The sequence below is a fragment of the Candida parapsilosis genome, contig 006139, assembly GCF_000182765.1.
Source record: "Candida parapsilosis strain CDC317 annotated contig 006139".
NCBI classification, from domain to species: Eukaryota; Fungi; Ascomycota; class Pichiomycetes; order Serinales; family Debaryomycetaceae; genus Lodderomyces; species Lodderomyces parapsilosis.
The window spans coordinates 480,044-497,458 of record NW_023503282.1 but is presented as its reverse complement, the minus strand read 5'-3'; the positions used below and the strand labels follow the sequence as shown (position 1 = coordinate 497,458).

General features: G+C 38.3%; 8 protein-coding genes across 8 annotated transcripts; 2 read left to right on the top strand and 6 right to left on the bottom strand. All coding sequences in view use genetic code 12, as the record gives it.

Moving 5' to 3' along the window:
- Positions 1-18: 18 nt before the first annotated feature.
- On the bottom strand, positions 19-330 carry CKS1 (cyclin-dependent protein kinase regulatory subunit; the record flags this gene model as incomplete). Its single annotated transcript, XM_036810642.1, has 1 exon — positions 19-330. One exon carries the CDS (start codon positions 328-330, stop codon positions 19-21), a length of 312 nt encoding a protein of 103 aa, XP_036667159.1.
- Positions 331-861: 531 nt separating this feature from the next.
- CPAR2_502190 (U2-type spliceosomal complex subunit) lies at positions 862-1,674 on the bottom strand (the record flags this gene model as incomplete). The annotated part of the gene is made up of 1 exon (XM_036810641.1): positions 862-1,674. One exon carries the CDS (start codon positions 1,672-1,674, stop codon positions 862-864), a length of 813 nt encoding a protein of 270 aa, XP_036667158.1.
- Positions 1,675-1,931: 257 nt separating this feature from the next.
- Positions 1,932-2,261, bottom strand: SUI1 (translation initiation factor eIF1; the record flags this gene model as incomplete). The annotated part of the gene is made up of 1 exon (XM_036810640.1): positions 1,932-2,261. The coding sequence occupies one exon, from the start codon at positions 2,259-2,261 to the stop codon at positions 1,932-1,934; it is 330 nt and encodes a 109-aa protein (XP_036667157.1).
- Positions 2,262-3,588: 1,327 nt separating this feature from the next.
- CDS1 (phosphatidate cytidylyltransferase) lies at positions 3,589-4,953 on the top strand (the record flags this gene model as incomplete). Its single annotated transcript, XM_036810639.1, has 1 exon — positions 3,589-4,953. The coding sequence occupies one exon, from the start codon at positions 3,589-3,591 to the stop codon at positions 4,951-4,953; it is 1,365 nt and encodes a 454-aa protein (XP_036667156.1).
- Positions 4,954-6,195: 1,242 nt separating this feature from the next.
- Positions 6,196-7,587, top strand: SCW11 (putative glucan endo-1,3-beta-D-glucosidase; the record flags this gene model as incomplete). The annotated part of the gene is made up of 1 exon (XM_036810638.1): positions 6,196-7,587. One exon carries the CDS (start codon positions 6,196-6,198, stop codon positions 7,585-7,587), a length of 1,392 nt encoding a protein of 463 aa, XP_036667155.1.
- Positions 7,588-7,747: 160 nt separating this feature from the next.
- CPAR2_502150 (uncharacterized protein) lies at positions 7,748-8,848 on the bottom strand (the record flags this gene model as incomplete). The annotated part of the gene is made up of 1 exon (XM_036810637.1): positions 7,748-8,848. One exon carries the CDS (start codon positions 8,846-8,848, stop codon positions 7,748-7,750), a length of 1,101 nt encoding a protein of 366 aa, XP_036667154.1.
- Positions 8,849-9,120: 272 nt separating this feature from the next.
- CHT2 (GPI-linked chitinase CHT2) lies at positions 9,121-10,875 on the bottom strand (the record flags this gene model as incomplete). Its single annotated transcript, XM_036810636.1, has 1 exon — positions 9,121-10,875. The coding sequence occupies one exon, from the start codon at positions 10,873-10,875 to the stop codon at positions 9,121-9,123; it is 1,755 nt and encodes a 584-aa protein (XP_036667153.1).
- Positions 10,876-13,550: 2,675 nt separating this feature from the next.
- On the bottom strand, positions 13,551-16,292 carry CPAR2_502130 (uncharacterized protein; the record flags this gene model as incomplete). The annotated part of the gene is made up of 1 exon (XM_036810635.1): positions 13,551-16,292. The coding sequence occupies one exon, from the start codon at positions 16,290-16,292 to the stop codon at positions 13,551-13,553; it is 2,742 nt and encodes a 913-aa protein (XP_036667152.1).
- Positions 16,293-17,415: the final 1,123 nt, after the last annotated feature.

Here is a 17,415-nt window from a genome sequence, read left to right as displayed (position 1 = left end):
ATCCTCTCTCTGCTTGCTCTATTGTCCGTAGTTGATTGGTCTTTTAAATAACAATATATGAGGCTCCGGAGCGTGTGTTTCATAATGTACCCATCCTAAACTTTGGGTAATACCCAATCCTCTCCATTCTTCCTCAAGTAATATTCTCAATGTCCCAGTTTCAGGATTGAAATAGTCTTGTGGTATCACCTTGAGCATATTTTTGGGCAACATTACGTGTCTATATTCGTGTGTATCATCATTGTATCTAGGACTGTAATGAATCATATCTTGGAATTCAAGCACCTTGGCTCTTTCTGCATCTGTTAAGTACCTTGGTTTCGCTGACATTGTGTGTGTGTTTGTGTGAGTTTGTGTGGGTGTATGTGGGTGTATGTGTGCGCGAGTGAGTGAGTGCGTGCGTGTGTGTGTGGGCGGGAGAGAGACGCTGTAACTGGTTCTTCAATGACTAGTTTTAAATTTTGACAAAGGGCTCGTCTAGCAAGGGAGATTGGACACGGTTGATATAAGTTGCACTTTGACGGGTATCAATGGGTGATGATAGAAAATTGCCACTTGCTTCGTAGTAGAAACTAATTGAAGTGCTTTTCAATTGTTATGAAATTGCAGACGAAGTTGTGAAAATAAAGGGAATTGTTGGTCCAACTTTTTCCCTTTCTGCTCCAATTAATTTTTTTTTTTTACTTTTTTTTTCAGCAGTCCCTTTTTTCAATGATAATAATAACCAGACGAAAGACTCTCACGCGTCTAATTTATGCATTAAATTAAAAAAAAAAAAAAAAGCACAGGCGGAGAGGCTATGGGTTATGAGATAGCATTATTGAAGCATAGTATGATGAAGCATAAGTGTGGGGTCCGTGTTTATCTTGTTGGTGATCGTTCTCTTTTACTATGTGAGTCCCTAGGATCTCGTTGTCTGAGTGAAAAACTATCTTCTCTTGACCTTTCTTCTTCTCTTGGTCTATGTGGCCTGCGCCCATCACTTGAACTGTGTCGATTATGTCGCTCTCTTGAGTGGTGATGCTTGTGACCCCTTGAGGAGTTCAAGCTATGTGGGTGATACCTAGGCTTATGATTATCTCTATCTTCTCCATGTGACAGCCTTGACCATGACCCGTCATCACGGCGATTAGTTGTTTTCTCACGCACTGTGTCTCTCTGCTTCAATCTTTGTTGACCCACTTGCTGTTTCTGAATCATTGCCAATGGGTCATCGCCATAATTGGTTGAGTTGGGTTTTTTCAGCCCTGTTCCAATCACTTTATTCATTCTTTCATTTGCAAAGCCGTTCGTGTCATGCTTTTTGAATGCACGATTCCCACTCAATAAGTTCTCTGCTTCTGTTTTACCCTCAGTAAATTCTGTTGTGGTTTCAATAAATCCACTTGAACTCATTGTTTCAGTCTCTTGCTTTTCAAACGGAACATCCTCATACATCCAGCTCAACTTTGATACTTTCAATTTTTCATTGCTCGAAAGTTGGTCTTTGCTGAAATTGTCTCCATACTGTAGTTTCAAAAGATCTAAGTATTCCTGCTCTTTCTTGAATTCTAAGTTCTTCTCTTTTGACTCTTTTAGTTCCTGGAGTTTCTTTTGCTCAAGTTCCCATACCTTCTGTTGGTTTTTTACAAGAGCTGGATTCCATGACTTTTTCAAATTCAAATCTCCCGCCATGATTTAAAACTATCGTTGTACTGGATTGTACTTTAAATTGCAAAGATGCATCTAAGTAAAACCAAAAAAAAATTACTAATGACGAGAGTTTCTATCTTAACAAACGCCGCAAGCAAAAAGAACAAGAGATATAAGTGAAAAGCTTTTAAACATATGTATTCAAAATACGACTATACAGTACGCAGAGTGGCAAGTAACCGTTGGGTGGGTTTACAGTATCCTCCTATATAAGTAAGGATGGCGAAACCACTTCTCCACTAGAAACCGTGAATCTTGATATTCTTTTTAGGCAACTGTAATTGAGTTGTCAAAAATTCGGACACCTTGGTTCTTTGGTCACCTTGTAATTGGATAACCTCTCCCAAATCATCATCCTTGACGATGTTTCCGTTACAAGCAAAGTCCTTTTTCAAAACTTTCAAAATCTTTTTCAAATCATATTCATTTGGCACACCCTGAACTGTAGTTAAAGTTTTTCTACCGTTACGTTGTTGAATACGGATATGAATATAGTTTGTTGGTTGAGCTTCAGAATCACCAGTGTCGGCGAATGGATCAAATGCGTTTAAGTTTTGGATAGTTGACATAAAATAGTAAAGAAGAACTCTGCTCTCTTTTTTTGTTTCTGTAGTACCTCTTGAAGATAAGTGTGTTAAGGTTGATGTGTTAAAGGGATCAGTGGTAGTAAGATACTAAGGCGGATAGTAATCTTCAGATAACAGTTGATGTGATGGAGAAGAAGGAAAGAAATCAGTAATCCAAATTATAAAAAAAAAAAAAAAAAAAATTTAAATAAAAATTTTAATCTCTGTGTCACACACACACACACGCACATACATCCTTACATCAATACTTTATTGTATACAAAAACCAAAAAAGAAAAAGCAAACAATTGTGGGTCAGCCATCCAACAAGAGAGGAAAAAAAAAAAAAAAATAGCATTATAAACTTGTGCAACTGTGCACTCCTTTGGTATAGGGTACACGACCTTTCAATTTACTCTTATTCATTTTTTTTAACCTTTTGTACACTACTTTTTGTACTTGTATATCTCTCCATTAGCTTTAAAAAGATATTTTGTCGCTCCTTCTTTGCATGTGAAATATTGAATCCATCCATCTTGAGGGTGAGAGAGAGAGAGAGAGAGATGGATTATGCAGCTGCACCCGCATACGGGCGGATACCTGTACTGCTTCCCAGATTGCAAATGCCAATGGATTTACTCACAATTAAGTCGTCGAACTGCGTAACTGGTTTCTCTTGTTTAGTACCTTTGCTGTATCCATTTTTCTGATACTTCCCAACAAAAAATGCGCTCTATATCTATCTGACGCGATAGAAGGGAGGGGCTACGAGTTTTACCCAGCAGAACTCCCCACAAAAGAATACCAGGCTTTCACCATTGCAACTGAGGTAGATCTCTGTTTCAACTGATAAATGCCAATCTACATTTCTATTCGCAGCAATGCTCTGTTTGTTTCTTTTCTCTCGCAATTCATCAACTTCCTCCCTCCCCCCTTTTTGCGTAAGATTCCATTCTATTCAACGCTCTCTCCATCAGGAAAAGAATCAATTTTTCCTTCTCGCTTTTTATTAGAAAAAAAAAAATCTCACCCAAAAAGTTTAGATTTCAAGGTATATATACTACTAAATCAAACTAAGATACCATTTTGCTAGGACGAGTATTTTGATAAGTGGTTACTGCTGAAGATTTTCCAATTGATTAGCGATATACATTAAGCGAGCAGTGCAAGACAAAGGTACATACCAATTACGCTGTACACACATCTCAATACAAAAAATAAAACATTGGGGTTAATTTTAGATCATCACCAAAATACTCCAAAACAATCTTTGGTGGAAACACACTTCACGTCATCAATCAGGCTAGCTGTTCCATTGAATAGACCAACAATGAGCAAAAACGATAGTATTAACAACAAACGGACCGATGTTGATGTCGATGCGCATGCGCATTCCGATGCTGCTTCGATAAAGACACCAGCTACTTCCGCATCAATAACTCCATCCATTTCCAAAAATGAAAATGATGGTAAAACTTCCAAAAACGAACCAGTGGTGAATGAAAAAGAGAAAAAGAAGCAAGCATTTGTAACAAGAACAATCTGGACATTTGTCATGATTGCCGGTTTTTTCGTTGTTTTGGCATCGGGTCATTTACCCATCATCATCATGGTTTTGATATTCCAGCTCTTGACATTTAAAGAGATTATTGCATTAACTTCAGAGCCAGCAAGGGATAAAAAGATTCCTTACAATAGATCGCTAAATTGGTACTTCTTAATTGCTACTTGGTATTATTTGGATTTCCCATCATTTGTTGATTTCTTTCAAGAAGAAATCTTTTCCAATAAGTTTCTTACATTGCTTGTTTTAAACCACAAGATTGTCAGTTATTCATTATACATGGCAGGGTTTATATTTTTCGTTTGGACTTTGAAAAAAGGATATTACAAGTTTCAATTTGCTCAATTGTGTGTTACCCACATGACCTTATTGTTGGTTGTTTTCCAAGCCCATCTTATTATTGGAAATATACTAAATGGTATTTTCTGGTTCTTTTTGCCATCGGCGTTGGTCATTGTCAATGATATTTTTGCTTATATTTGTGGAATCACATTTGGAAGGACTCAATTGATTGAAATCTCACCGAAAAAAACTGTCGAAGGATTTGTTGGTGCTTGGATATGTACTGGCGTTGCTGCTGTTATTGGGTCACTTATATTGTCCAAATCTGATTATTTAATTTGTCCAGCACAAAACTTGTCGACTCATTTGTACAATTATCCAAGTTGTGAACCAAATCCCGTGTTTATCCCCCAAGTTTACCAATTGCCACAAAACATTATTGATTTGTTTGGTGGTAATATTGAACTCATTACTTTTAAACCGGTTTATTTCCATGCTGCTATTCTTGCCACATTTGCATCACTAATTGCTCCATTTGGTGGGTTCTTTGCCAGTGGGTTAAAGAGAGCATTTGGTATTAAAGATTTTGGTGATACAATCCCAGGTCATGGTGGTATTACTGATAGATTTGATTGTCAATTTTTGATGGGGTCATTCACTTATTTATATTACCAAACATTTATTAGCAATCACAATATGAATTTGGGTAAGGTTCTACAAATGGCCATTATCAACTTGAGCGCACCGCAGTTGATTCAATTGATTAAAAGCATTTTGAGGTATTTGAATAGAGAAGGTGTCGTTGATAATGACAAGTTACAATCAATTGTTGACATATTAACCAACTGATGAAGGTGTGTTTCTAATGAAAGTGTATTTAGTAAAAATGAGATTTGTAGTTGGAGGCAATTACGTCTACTGTTAGAATCGAACATCAAATAAGATCACTGTTTGGAGCAATCACAGTAAAGATGTGTTTCGGAAGTGATAAAGCCCTTGAAATAACCAGTATTCACACCTATTCATATTGTGCACTCTCCTTGCAGGTTTGGAATTGAAACAAGGCTTTTTGATACAGGCTGGTAGCGCCGATTTCGGTTGTTCTCGCCGCACTTTCCTTTTTAGGATTTCGCATCCAGCAAAATTTACAATTTTTGTATCCATGTGTGGCTGGATGAATCATATAAACACAAAATGGAAATGTTAAAACGTCGGTAGAGACAATAGTTTTCTCTTGGTCGTCTACGTAACGGGTACGTGTAGAGGCCATTGATACGCCGAGTAGCTATGCTTGGGGGACCTAATATAACCAAAAACGCATAGTTTGGATAGTACAGTCCTTCTTCCCCAACGTCTTTCGCCAGTCCACGACAGCTCCATCACAAACACTCACTTTGCTTTGACTATTGGCAAGACAAGTTTGGAAGTCAAGCTATCTCACTGCCACGGTAATCAATTGTATAAAATGTTCCTAACTGGATCAAAAAATGTGTCAATTACAAAATCAAACAATGAATCTAACAATGGATCAAAGGCTGGCTCATATTTCCGCAAACTCCAATAGGCTACAATTTTTGCAGTGTCAACGTTTCCAAAGAAACTTTCTATCATTTCTTTGATCCCAAAATTGTTTGTTGTGCTTGCTGCAAAGAACAAAAGGATCAAATCGACTTTCCTATTTGGGACTTTTGCTGCGCACCGAAAAGTGAAACAAAAGAAGGAAAAAAAAAAAAGAAGGTGCCACAAAATTTATATCTTGGTTGCGAAAGCTTGGGATCAAATCAAAATCATGCTACAAGGGTCTTTGATCCAGCCAGCCAGCCTAACTTGTGTAACTGAAATGAAATTGAAAATATAAAAGGTGGACAGATGTCACCGAAACTTTAATTCTGATCCATTTCGATTCATCTTGATCTCCATAACCTATTACATTCGTTTTCAACCAACTACTACTATCGTTACCCAACCGACTTCATTCATTCACTGAGTCAAAGATTACTACATTCGTTTAAGAACTAACCCAGATTACATTCGTTACTGCCACAGATTACATTCTTTTCCAACCAAACACACTCATACACATAGGCTACAATGTTTGCAATTCTATTTACATTCTTTCTTTTCAATCTCATATCAGCTGCCCCAATCCCAGCTATAATAACAAGATATCATACTGCTGCTCCCGTCACTCAGGTCGTCACACAAACAACAGGAACAACTACTGTATGGTTACCTCCTGTCGGAATATATGTTTTGGCTGATGGAAGTTCATCAACAAGCACAGTTTGGAGTGGTCAATGGAATACTTATCCAGCTACATTCACTTCAGTCTTGACTCCAGATAATGCAAACACTCAGCCAGATGCTCAACCAACTACTGCTGCTGACACAACTCCAACCCCAGCTACTACTACTGCTGCCGCTGAAACCACTGCTAATACTCAACCAACTAATGAACAAAATGGTGAGACTACTCCAGCTGCCACTACTGCTCAACCTGAAACTACATCAACTGCAGCACCTGAACAACAAACTAATCAACAAACTACTGAGCAAGACCAACCAACTACTGAGCAAAACCAACAAACTCAACAAACCTCATCAACTACCTCATCCAATGACACACCATCTTCAAGCTCATCATCAACATCCGAAACCAGCAGTAGCAGCGAATCGTCAGGTAGCCTTTCACCACCCTCAACAATTGTCTACTCGCCATATGCAGACGATAGAAGCTGTAAATCATCAGACGAAATCAACTCTGACTTGCAATTGATCTACAACAAAGGAATTAAGCAAATAAGATCATACGGTACCGATTGCGGCTCATTGAGCACCGTTTTGTCCAAATGTAACCAACTTGGGATCAAAGTCAACCAAGGTGTATGGGTTTCACAAGATGGCGTTGATTCGGCTGATGATCAAATTGATCAGGTTATCGAATATGGTCAACAAAATGGCTGGGATATCTTTAACTTATTTACATTCGGTAACGAAGCCATCAATTCGAAATACGTTGATGTCGATTCATTAATGACAAAATTGGATTCAGTTAGGACCAAAATGAGAAACGCCGGGTACAATGGACCCGTAACCACTGCTGAACCACCAGCTACGTACATCAATTATCCTCAATTGTGCACTGACACCAGTATGGATATTGTTGCCATTAACCCCCACTCATACTTCAATGAAGGAATTAGCCCCGATAAGGCTGGTGATTATGTCACCACACAACAATCACAAGTTGCCAAATTGTGCAAGGGTAAACTGGTGTGGATTACCGAAACGGGGTATCCATCACAAGGAGCAACTTTGGGGTTGAATGTGCCTTCACCCAAAAACCAAGAAATTGCCATCAAGTCGATATTGGATTCTACAGGTGGTGACGTTACTATTTTGACCACGTATAATGATTTTTGGAAAGACCCTGGTCCATATGGAATTGAGCAATATTTCGGTACTATTAATTTGTTCAGCTAGAGAAAGCAAATAAGCACATTGGGTTTTTCAAAAACTACATCCTATTTTAATCTTCATTTCATGTGAGAATGAGAAAAAGGGGAGGATCCTTTTCTATCTCATCAATGTATAGTATATTACATTTAAATAAATAAATTCAAGCGTTGTACAAACCACATCTTTAGAAATCAATAACTTTATCCGGGAAGAATTCATCAATCAATTCAAGGTAGTATGGCTTCAACTCTTCAACATCATACTCTTGATCAATCTTGGAATACAAATCATATTGATTAAAGGCTTTAACCGCTTTCAACATCTCCTTATCATGATCGTCCATAAGATAAGTGTACGCCATCTCTTGATGCCATGGGTAGAACGAATGGTATCTGATCATGGCCAACCCTTCCTTGGGCAATGTTGAATACTTCTGAGCAATGTGGAACATGTATTCATCATGACCCCAACTCAACATTACTTTATCCAACCCACAATGTTTAGAATAAATCCCGTATTTAGTATTGTACAATGGGTTCAAGAAATCAGGATTGGATTTAAAACTATCGGGGAAAATGATGCGTTTGGAAAACTTGCACCCCACTGGGAACGTATCACCAACAACATCCCATTGACCACGTGAATCATAAAAGTAGAGTAATTTGCCCAAATCGTGAATTAACCCCACAAGTTGGAACCATCGTGGTTTGTTATCTCTTCTTATAGCTTCTGCCGTTTGCAACGCATGCAGGATTTGGGAGAGTTCAGTGTCAGGATCACTCTCATCCAACAACTTGTTTAATTTCTCCAACGCCTGCCAAACAGTCATGGTATCACGAGTCTTTGTTTTGAAATTGATTCGTGCTTGGATATTGTATGCCACAGTTTGTTTTGCATGTTGTTCTTCGTAGAAAGATTTGACTCGATCACAAGCTAGCTCGTATTGGCGAAATGCTTTGGTATCGATGTTTTTGTAGTACTCGGTTGCTATATGCCAATTTTCATCAGCTAACTGGTCGGATTTCTCTTGTAGTGACATTTCATATTCCAATGTAGGTGTAATCGTTTCTTTTGGTGGTGTGTGTGGCAATAAGGTGGAGGAGTTTGTTTCCGATGCTGTTGCCGCTTGTACTGCTTGGGTCTTGAGGTTGTTTCGTAAAACATTGACATTGAGTACTTCATCGTCTATATGTTCCAATACTTGACCTTGTCGTTTTTCAGAGAGAGGCTTGGAATGCTTTTGGGTAGATGTGGATGAGCTACTGCTCTTGGTTATTCGTGACATGTTGCGACTTATAGAGAAAACGTTGCGTAGAGGATATAGCTTTCGTGAAGAACTAAACGTATGTCTTTTTTTTTTTTTTCTCGTTTCAAGCTCTAGCCACACTAACTTTCCCACACATAACCAAAACTCAAAAAAGCCCTCAAACTCCAGCCACTACGAACCAAATTATACCGAAAAACTTTTTAACTTTTTTGTTTTATACAAATACAAATAGTTACGCATATAGATGTCTCAATCATACACTTATAACTGAGTTTAGACAACACTAACACTTACAATAAGGCAGCAATAAACACAAGTGGAACTGAGAACCACATGGCATTGTTAGAAGCAGCAGCACCTTCATAAGTTGAAATGATTTCAGGAGCAGCAGCTGATGATGATGCTGGAGCTTGTTGTTCTGGAGCAACAGTTGAAGTCAAGTCGTAGGTGGTGGTGAGAGTTTCAGCTTCAACAGATGGAGCAGCGACAGTTGGAGCTGGAGCAGTGGATGATTCGACTGGAGCAACTGGTGCTGGAGCAGTGGATGATTCGACTGGAGCAACTGGTGCTGGAGCAGTAGATGATTCAACTGGAGCAACTGGTGCTGGAGCAGTAGATGATTCAACTGGAGCAACCGGTGCTGGTTTAGAAGCAGCAGCGGTGGTGGTTGGCAATGGACAGTAAGTAGTGTAAACAGTGTCAACATCAGTAATAGTTACAACACCAGTGGTGACTGGAACTTCGGTACATTTGTTGTCTTCACATGAAGTAATGGTAACAATGGCAGTTTCAATGTTGGTGACAGTAGAGGCTGGAGCCTTGACTGAAGTAGTTGGTTTAGCACTGGTGGTTGGCAATGGACAGTAAGTGGTGTAAACAGTATCAACTTCACTAACGGTCAAAACACCAGTAGTAACTGGAACTTCACTACATTTGTGGTCGTCACAAGAAGTGACGGTAATAATAGTGGTGTGGATATTAGTAGCAGTAGAAACAACTGGATCTTTGGTAATGGTGGTGTTTTGGTATCCTCCAGATGGTGAAACAACGGCACTAGTTGGGTCAACAATGTCTTTGTTGTTGTTGGTGGTGGTGGAGGGAGATGCAGTGGTACTACTTGATGATGGTGCTGGACAAGTGTTGTCATCCAAAACTTTTTTAACTTGATCAGCAAAGTTGGCACCAGAAGCGTCAGTGTTTAACCAAGCACCAGAAGCGTCCCAAAGTGAGACACCAGCAAAATGTTTGTCACATTTGATTTCATCAATAGACTTGGCCAAGGTAGCAGCATCAACGTATCCAGCAACGTTACCAGTAGATGGAACACCAACGTATAATTTCAAATCTGGGTTTGGTGACGATGAAGCAAACTTGGACCAAGTGTCATAGTTGAATTGACCATCAACTGAACATGGGTTGTTGTAAAATTGAATGAATGCGAAATCCAATGGAACTTTTTCCAACAAAGGACCGACGTGAGCATCAGGGTAAACACATTGAGGAGAAGCAGACAAGTAGTATTTCTTTGATGAATCGAATTTTGATTTTAAAGCAGTTGCCAATTCAGGGTATCCAGTTGAAGTACCCAATTCGATATCGAAATCAAAACCATCAACAACAGCGTCATCAAATGGTCTTTCCTCATCATCTTTACCATTACCAAACTTGTTCCATAAGGTATCGGCATAAGCGACAGCGTCATCAGTGGTTTTGAAACCATAGTTTCCAGCAGCACCACCAAGTGAAAGCAAAACTTTTTTACCTGAAGCTTGACAAGTCTTGATGTCTTCACCAATGGCAGAACAGTGCAATAAACCAGATGGGTAAGTAGCACCACACTGGTTAGCAAAGTTAACATTGGTTGGATCTGGGAAATCATTCAAGAATGACAAAATGACGACATCAACGTTGGAATCAGCACAGTAGGTGCTCAATCTGTCTTGACCACCAGCACCATTTTGACCCCAGTAGACAGCAACACTGTTTGAAGCAGCTAAAGCAGAAGCAGAAGTAGCTAATAAAGCTAATAAAGTATTTGACAACATATCGATTGAGTTTTGCGGTTTTTGTTTAAACGAGTGTAAATATTTGTGTGGTAAAATCAAATGAAAAGGGAACGACTATGAGTTAGATAGATGTTGGTATTCCAAATTATGTGTGTTAAGGAACGAAAGACTGAAGGTTGGAGTTGATATAGAAGAATGGAACAAATGAATGAAGAGTTCAATCTATTTGTATTTTCTCAAAATTTGATCTGTTGATGTTAAAGAAACAAAAAAAAAAAAAGAAGGAATGGTTCGATGAAAATATTGTTTGAATTGGCGCTTATATATATATATATATAAATATATATAAATAAATTGAGTGTAGTATTATTGTTTTAGCATAACCCAGTGGGAAAGTGAAAATAGTTTTCCTCCCGACTTTAATGAGGCGATTGCTTGAGCGGCACCACTATAAGAAACACTACAACACAAAACCGACTAAACATGTAAAAAAAATAAAACAACATATACACGATCATAATAATGCCTATGCCTAGGGTAGTGGTTATTGTGTTTTACATTACTAAAAAAAAAAAAAAATATGAACTATGAATGATGTAGAGGTGATTCTTACACGTTATGCATCCAAACTTAAAATGATACTATTGCATTGTGGGTATTGTATATATAAAAACATACACTCCTTCCGTCAATACATGCGCCTTAATTGTAAAAAGAAAACAATAGGCTGAACATTTGTAAAGCTTGGTCAGATTATTTTTTGTTATTTTTCATCTTCTATCTCGTATAAAGGGCAAAAGCCTCTAAACCAATTTGTAAGTACCTATTGTTGTTTTTGACAGCGGTTATTTAGATGAAGATCTGTACTGAAGTTATTACATGTAGAACAATATTCTCATAACATTTCAGTCAATTCAATCAAATCATGTTCTGTAGATGAAAGAGCTGGTGAATAGTATTGTTCCTCTCCTACAATACAATAGACATTTCCTGGTACGTCAGTAGATTTTGTTGCTTCGGTTATTGTTGACAAACCTACGCATTATTTTGTTAATATTATTATTATATAAAGATTTAGAAAATACCGCGGCTTTGTGTAATATGCAATAGGTGGTGCTTGTTTAACTTATTGTTGTTTGTTGACAACTATCAACTTCTTTTTGTGTACTGATTTTGCTTGTATATGTATGTGTGTATGGATTTCATTCTTTGTCCAAACGCGCTATTTTCTTATTATTTTATTCTCATAAAGAACTTACAGTTGGTCTGCATAAAAACATAAGAAACACCCACGCATTGTTTCAGCTAAAGGGGATATAAACTTTTTAATCAGCTGTGCATGCATATATGTTATTAAACTTCTATCGAGGTGGGTTGAGCAAGTGGGTGTGTGTGTGTTAGTGTGATAATGTGATAATGTGACAGTCGTTTGTGATTGGCTAGTTTCTTCATAAATTGAATTCTACTCCAACTTTTGTGTTTTTTAGTGTTGAATAAAGGAATTGTGTGACCAAAATTCACAACTTAAATAGGGGAGAGGTGTATTCGTCAACTTCGAACTAATATGGAAAGTTCGAAGGAGGCCGTTTCTACTCTTTTATGATGTATATTGTATACATAAAAGGCTTGTGATATAGTTCAATCGGTCTAGTACTAGTGTATATATATATATACATATATATACTGCAGTTGCAATTACAAAAAAAAAAAAACATTTGATACTTCAATTTTATTAGAAAAGCTTTTTCCCCCATCTAAGAAAAAGAACAAGAAAAAATTTTCTCTCTCTTAATCGTAAAATTCCATTAAACGAATCAAATGACAACAATACACGAAAAGAACAATCCAGCACACAAAATTGAAGAGAAAAAGAAGGTTTTATTAATAATATTGCTACGTAGCACAAGAGCAAACAAATTGGGAAAGAAACATACCCAATTGAGACAAGCCTAGCCAAAACCCAATAATAATAATAGTAATAATTATAATAGCAGACTTGCACGACCTTGATGTAAATAGGAAACGCAAACAAGAAAAAAAAAAAATCTATGACAGAAGAAGCAGGATTCGCGCAAACAAATTGTGCTTATCCCACCAGAATCAACAAGAATAGAACAGTTCGACAGTGGGGCGTATCCATTGACAATAAATCTTTCCAACATCACGTTAAAACTGGGCAGTTTCCCCCGCCCCTCTCCTTTTTCCGCTCAAGGATCTCAAATAAGTTCTCATTCCGTTAAGCTGACCAATGCAAGAACGACTTTTTTTTCAAATGTCACACGATCAATCGAAAGCGCCATAGTGTAAGTTTTTCGAAAATTGATTTTGAAACACGCATTTTGAGAACAAAAGAATATACACACAACCTTTTAACACTTTGTACATTCATTTATTGTTTCTCTCCACTTTATTGCTAGCTGGCTTCGTTAATGTGAACCTCAATTTGAGCGAGTACTATTGTGTCAATAAAGAAACCTAATACTCTTCTTTATGTCAATCGGGTGGCTTTTTTACAAACTTTAGAAAAAATTCTTCTCCACCTAAGCCATTTAATTGTGACAGGGGAAGAAGGGGGCTTATAATAAAGAGTTACTACATAGGTTATTTCTAATTCTGGCTTAGTCCAGGGGGGGGAAGGAAAGATTGGCATTGCATATGACCCATTATAAATCTAAAAGAATCATTTATTGATAGCGCTAACACACTCTCTTATACTATACTATCAAAGTAAGCAAAAACAATGGCAAAGTGAAAACAGATCCCATTCGGAATGATTCGAAACCAACACCAACTCCTTCATAAACTGAAACACTTGACTCTGGTACACGGCTACTGCTACTTTGGCTGGATTCAACTGCAACTGTTTGTTGTTGTTCAGATACTTGCACACTTGAGATGGATTTCGGTGACTCTTCTTGCGCAACACTAGTAGTAGTGATAGGTGCTACAGTATTTGCAGCAGTAGTCATTTCTTCCCCAGCACCACCACTACCAGCGCCTCCAATAGTCACTGTAGTAAGTTCAGTTTCATCTGCTTCATCTGTAACGGTAACGGTAGCACCAACAACTATTGTTTCCTCACCTTTGGTGACACTAACACTAGTTTCAATTACAACTTCTGTCTTTGCCGTACCTGGTTCCGACTCACCTTGACTAGCTTCTGCAATGGCAGTATCAGTTGTAGGTAACGGGCAATAAGTAGTATATACTGTATTACTCTTAGTAACAGTAGTTAGCCCAGTAACAACAGGAACAGTGAAACACTTGTCCTTTTGACAAGTAGTGATAGTCACAGTAGTAGTATCAATTTGTTCATTAGATGAATCAGAAGCAGCACCTTCTGAACCATTGTCATCGAAGCCACCATCAGTAGTAGCAGCAATAGTAGTGGTAATAATGGGTAATGGACAGTACGTGGTATAAGTGGTGAAGTCATCTGTAATGGTAGTGACTCCAGTAGTGACTGGGTATTCATTACAAACATCATTTTCATTGCATGAAGTTACGGTCACCGTAGTTGTACTGATCTCTTGTTCTCTGGTTTTGGGAGTTTCTTTTCCTCCTCCTTCACCATTGCTAGATTCTTTAGTTGATTTGGTTGGTAATGGACAAAATGTAGTAAATGTGGTGGATTCGTCAGTGACGGTGGTGAGTCCAGTAGTTACTGATGTAGTAACACAAACGTCATTTGAGCAAGAAGTGATGGTGACAACAGTGGTGCCAACAACAATGGAAGTTGCGTCTTCATCTTTCAATTTTGTTGTTGTAGTTTCCTCATCAGGAGAAGAAGAAAAAGATGTCGATGCTGATGGTGAGAATGGTTTGGTGGCAGGTGGTGATTCCGTTGGCGATGATGTTGATATATTTTCTCCTGACAATGACTCTTTGATAGATGATGTTTCAACCAGTGAAGATGGTTCTGTGGTGGATGAAGAATCTGCAGATAAAGAGGAGTCAGTAAAAGCAATTGATTCAGCTGATGATGATGGTTCTGTAGACGATGTTGGTTCAGCAGACGATGTTGGTTCCTCACTAGATGTTGGTTCCCCACTCGAGCTTGGTTCCTTACTAGATGTTGGTTCCTCACTCGAGCTTGGTTCCTCACTAGATGTTGGTTCAGCAGACGATGTTGGTTCAGCAGACGATGTTGGTTCCTCACTAGATGTTGTTTCCCCACTCGAGCTTGGTTCCTCAGACGAGCTTGGTTCCTGACTGGGTGTTGGTTCAGCAGAAGAGCTTGGTTCCTCGCTAGACGTTGGTTCCTCACTCGAGCTTGGTTCCTGACTGGGTGTTGGTTCAGCAGAAGAGCTTGGTTCCTCGCTAGATGTTGGTTCCTCACTCGAGCTTGGTTCCTTACTAGATGTTGGTTCAGTAGAAGAGCTTGGTTCCTCACTAGATGTTGGTTCCTCACTCGAGCTTGGCTCCTCACTAGATGTTGGTTCAGTAGAAGAGCTTGGTTCCTCATTAGATGTTGGTTCCTCACTCGAGCTTGGTTCCTCACTAGATGTTGGTTCAGCAGACGATGTTGGTTCAGCAGACGATGAAGGCTCAGGGCACACTTCCTCATCAAGCACTCGCTTGACATTGTCAATATATCTACCATTTGATGTCTCTCTCAAAAAAGCTCCAGAAGCATCCCATAACGCAACACCAGCAAAATGTGGGTCACAATTAACCCGATCAATAATTGGAGGCAAGTTACGAGTGCTGATGAAATTTGAACTCAAATCAAAGGTGTATAAACCAAGATACAACTTCATATTTGGGTTAGGTGCAGTATCAGCAAATTGTGACCATGAATCATAATTTATTCCACGATTCGGCGAGCATTGACCGTCATAGTATTGAATAAAAGTATAATCTAAGGGAACTTGAGATAACAATGGTCCAAGTTGTGGATTTGGAAAAGTACACGTTGGTGAAGCTGACAAGTAGTATTTCTTTGAGGAATCAAATTTCGATCTCAAGGCTTGTGCCAATTCAGCATATCCAGTGCTACCTCCTGAAGCGATGTGGAAATCAAACCCATCAATAATTGCATCACCAAATGGTTTTTCATCACTTTGTCCAGTACCAAACTTATTCCATAGTGTATCGGCCAAAGCTTCAGCTTGCTGTGGGTTTGCAAATTGACTTCTTGAACCTGGGGCACCGATTGATAAAAGAACTTTTTTCCCACTTGCTTGACAACTCTTGATATCTTCGGCAAAATTTGGACAGGTCATGTAACCTGTAGTTCTATTTTTGTAACAGTTGTAATCGAAGTCTCCATATCCAGTTGTGAAATCAGTAATTGACGAAAGAATAACAATCTCGACGTCGGAATTTTGACAATAATAGTTCAATCTCAGTTGACCAGCAGCGATATTTTGTCCCCAATAAAGAGCGATGCTATTGGTTGCGGCTAATGCTGTTGTTATTGATAGCAACAATACGATGAAAAATTGTTGCAACATCACAATCTGTAGTTGCGAAGGTTGTTTTAGTTGCTGAAAAAGAAAACGAGTAAAGTAAGATAGGGAAGCACAACCCCGAATACTCCAGAGAGGAATGCCAAGTTCTATATATATATACCTTTTCATTCAAGTACGTTGCTTTTGTTTGCAGCCACTATCAATAGTGGAAGCCATTTTGCTCAATGAGTTATAACCAGTCACAATCAAGATACAATAAAATTAGGCAAGAATCTCAATATCATCTAAACAATAAAAAGTGCGAAATCTTCTATTTTACCGAGTTGGGACACCATTGTTCGCTCTTGCATTTACGGCAGAGGCGAGCTCAAACTAACCGTGATACAGAATAAAAAGGTATAATTGTTCACATTGTTTTAATGAGCGAAACGTGTTTCTTACGCATCAGCAGCCACCCTCTGATTGGCTGTACTAAAATTAATGTTTGAAGCTACAAATGTTTGATTCCGGCTTTAGAGCCCCTGAAGGATAACCAGTACTAGTGTTCATGTTCGTTACATGTTTCTCCTTCTTTGCAACCTTTACGAGTTCTAGAGTTTGTAGAGGTGATACGTCGCCATGTGGCTATGTGGCTATTTCTGGTTCATCTTAAGGGGCTTAGAACCCCTGTCAACGAAACCTTAACCTTTGAAAGACTAAAAGCGGATAAATCAAAACTATCCTCGAACGAGTAAGTGAAATGAACTAAGTCCGATGTCGGTTAGCCTCATTTAATGTAAACAGACAACGTGCATGAATGTCCCCAGCAAAGCTTATGATCATAATGATAGCTTATTGTTGCCCTTTCATAAAGTAGTTTTGAGGGAATTATTTTCTTGAATCACAAAAGTTAAGTTTCAATTTAGATGCATGGAAAACTTTTTGATTTGGCTTTGTGTTTAACGGAAAAATGGCTTTTTCCTTGGCATTCTTTTTATTGTTCTTTTGCAGCTAACTAATGTGATTAATAGCACTTTAGTTGATGTATTTCTAGCAACAAGAATGCTAGAAAAATGAACTAACAGAAGTTAACAATAATTATTTACAACCTCTAAAGTCTACAGTAGCTAATACTTTTAACGGAGATCAAATCAGATTATGTAAACAGCTAAATACATGTACCATT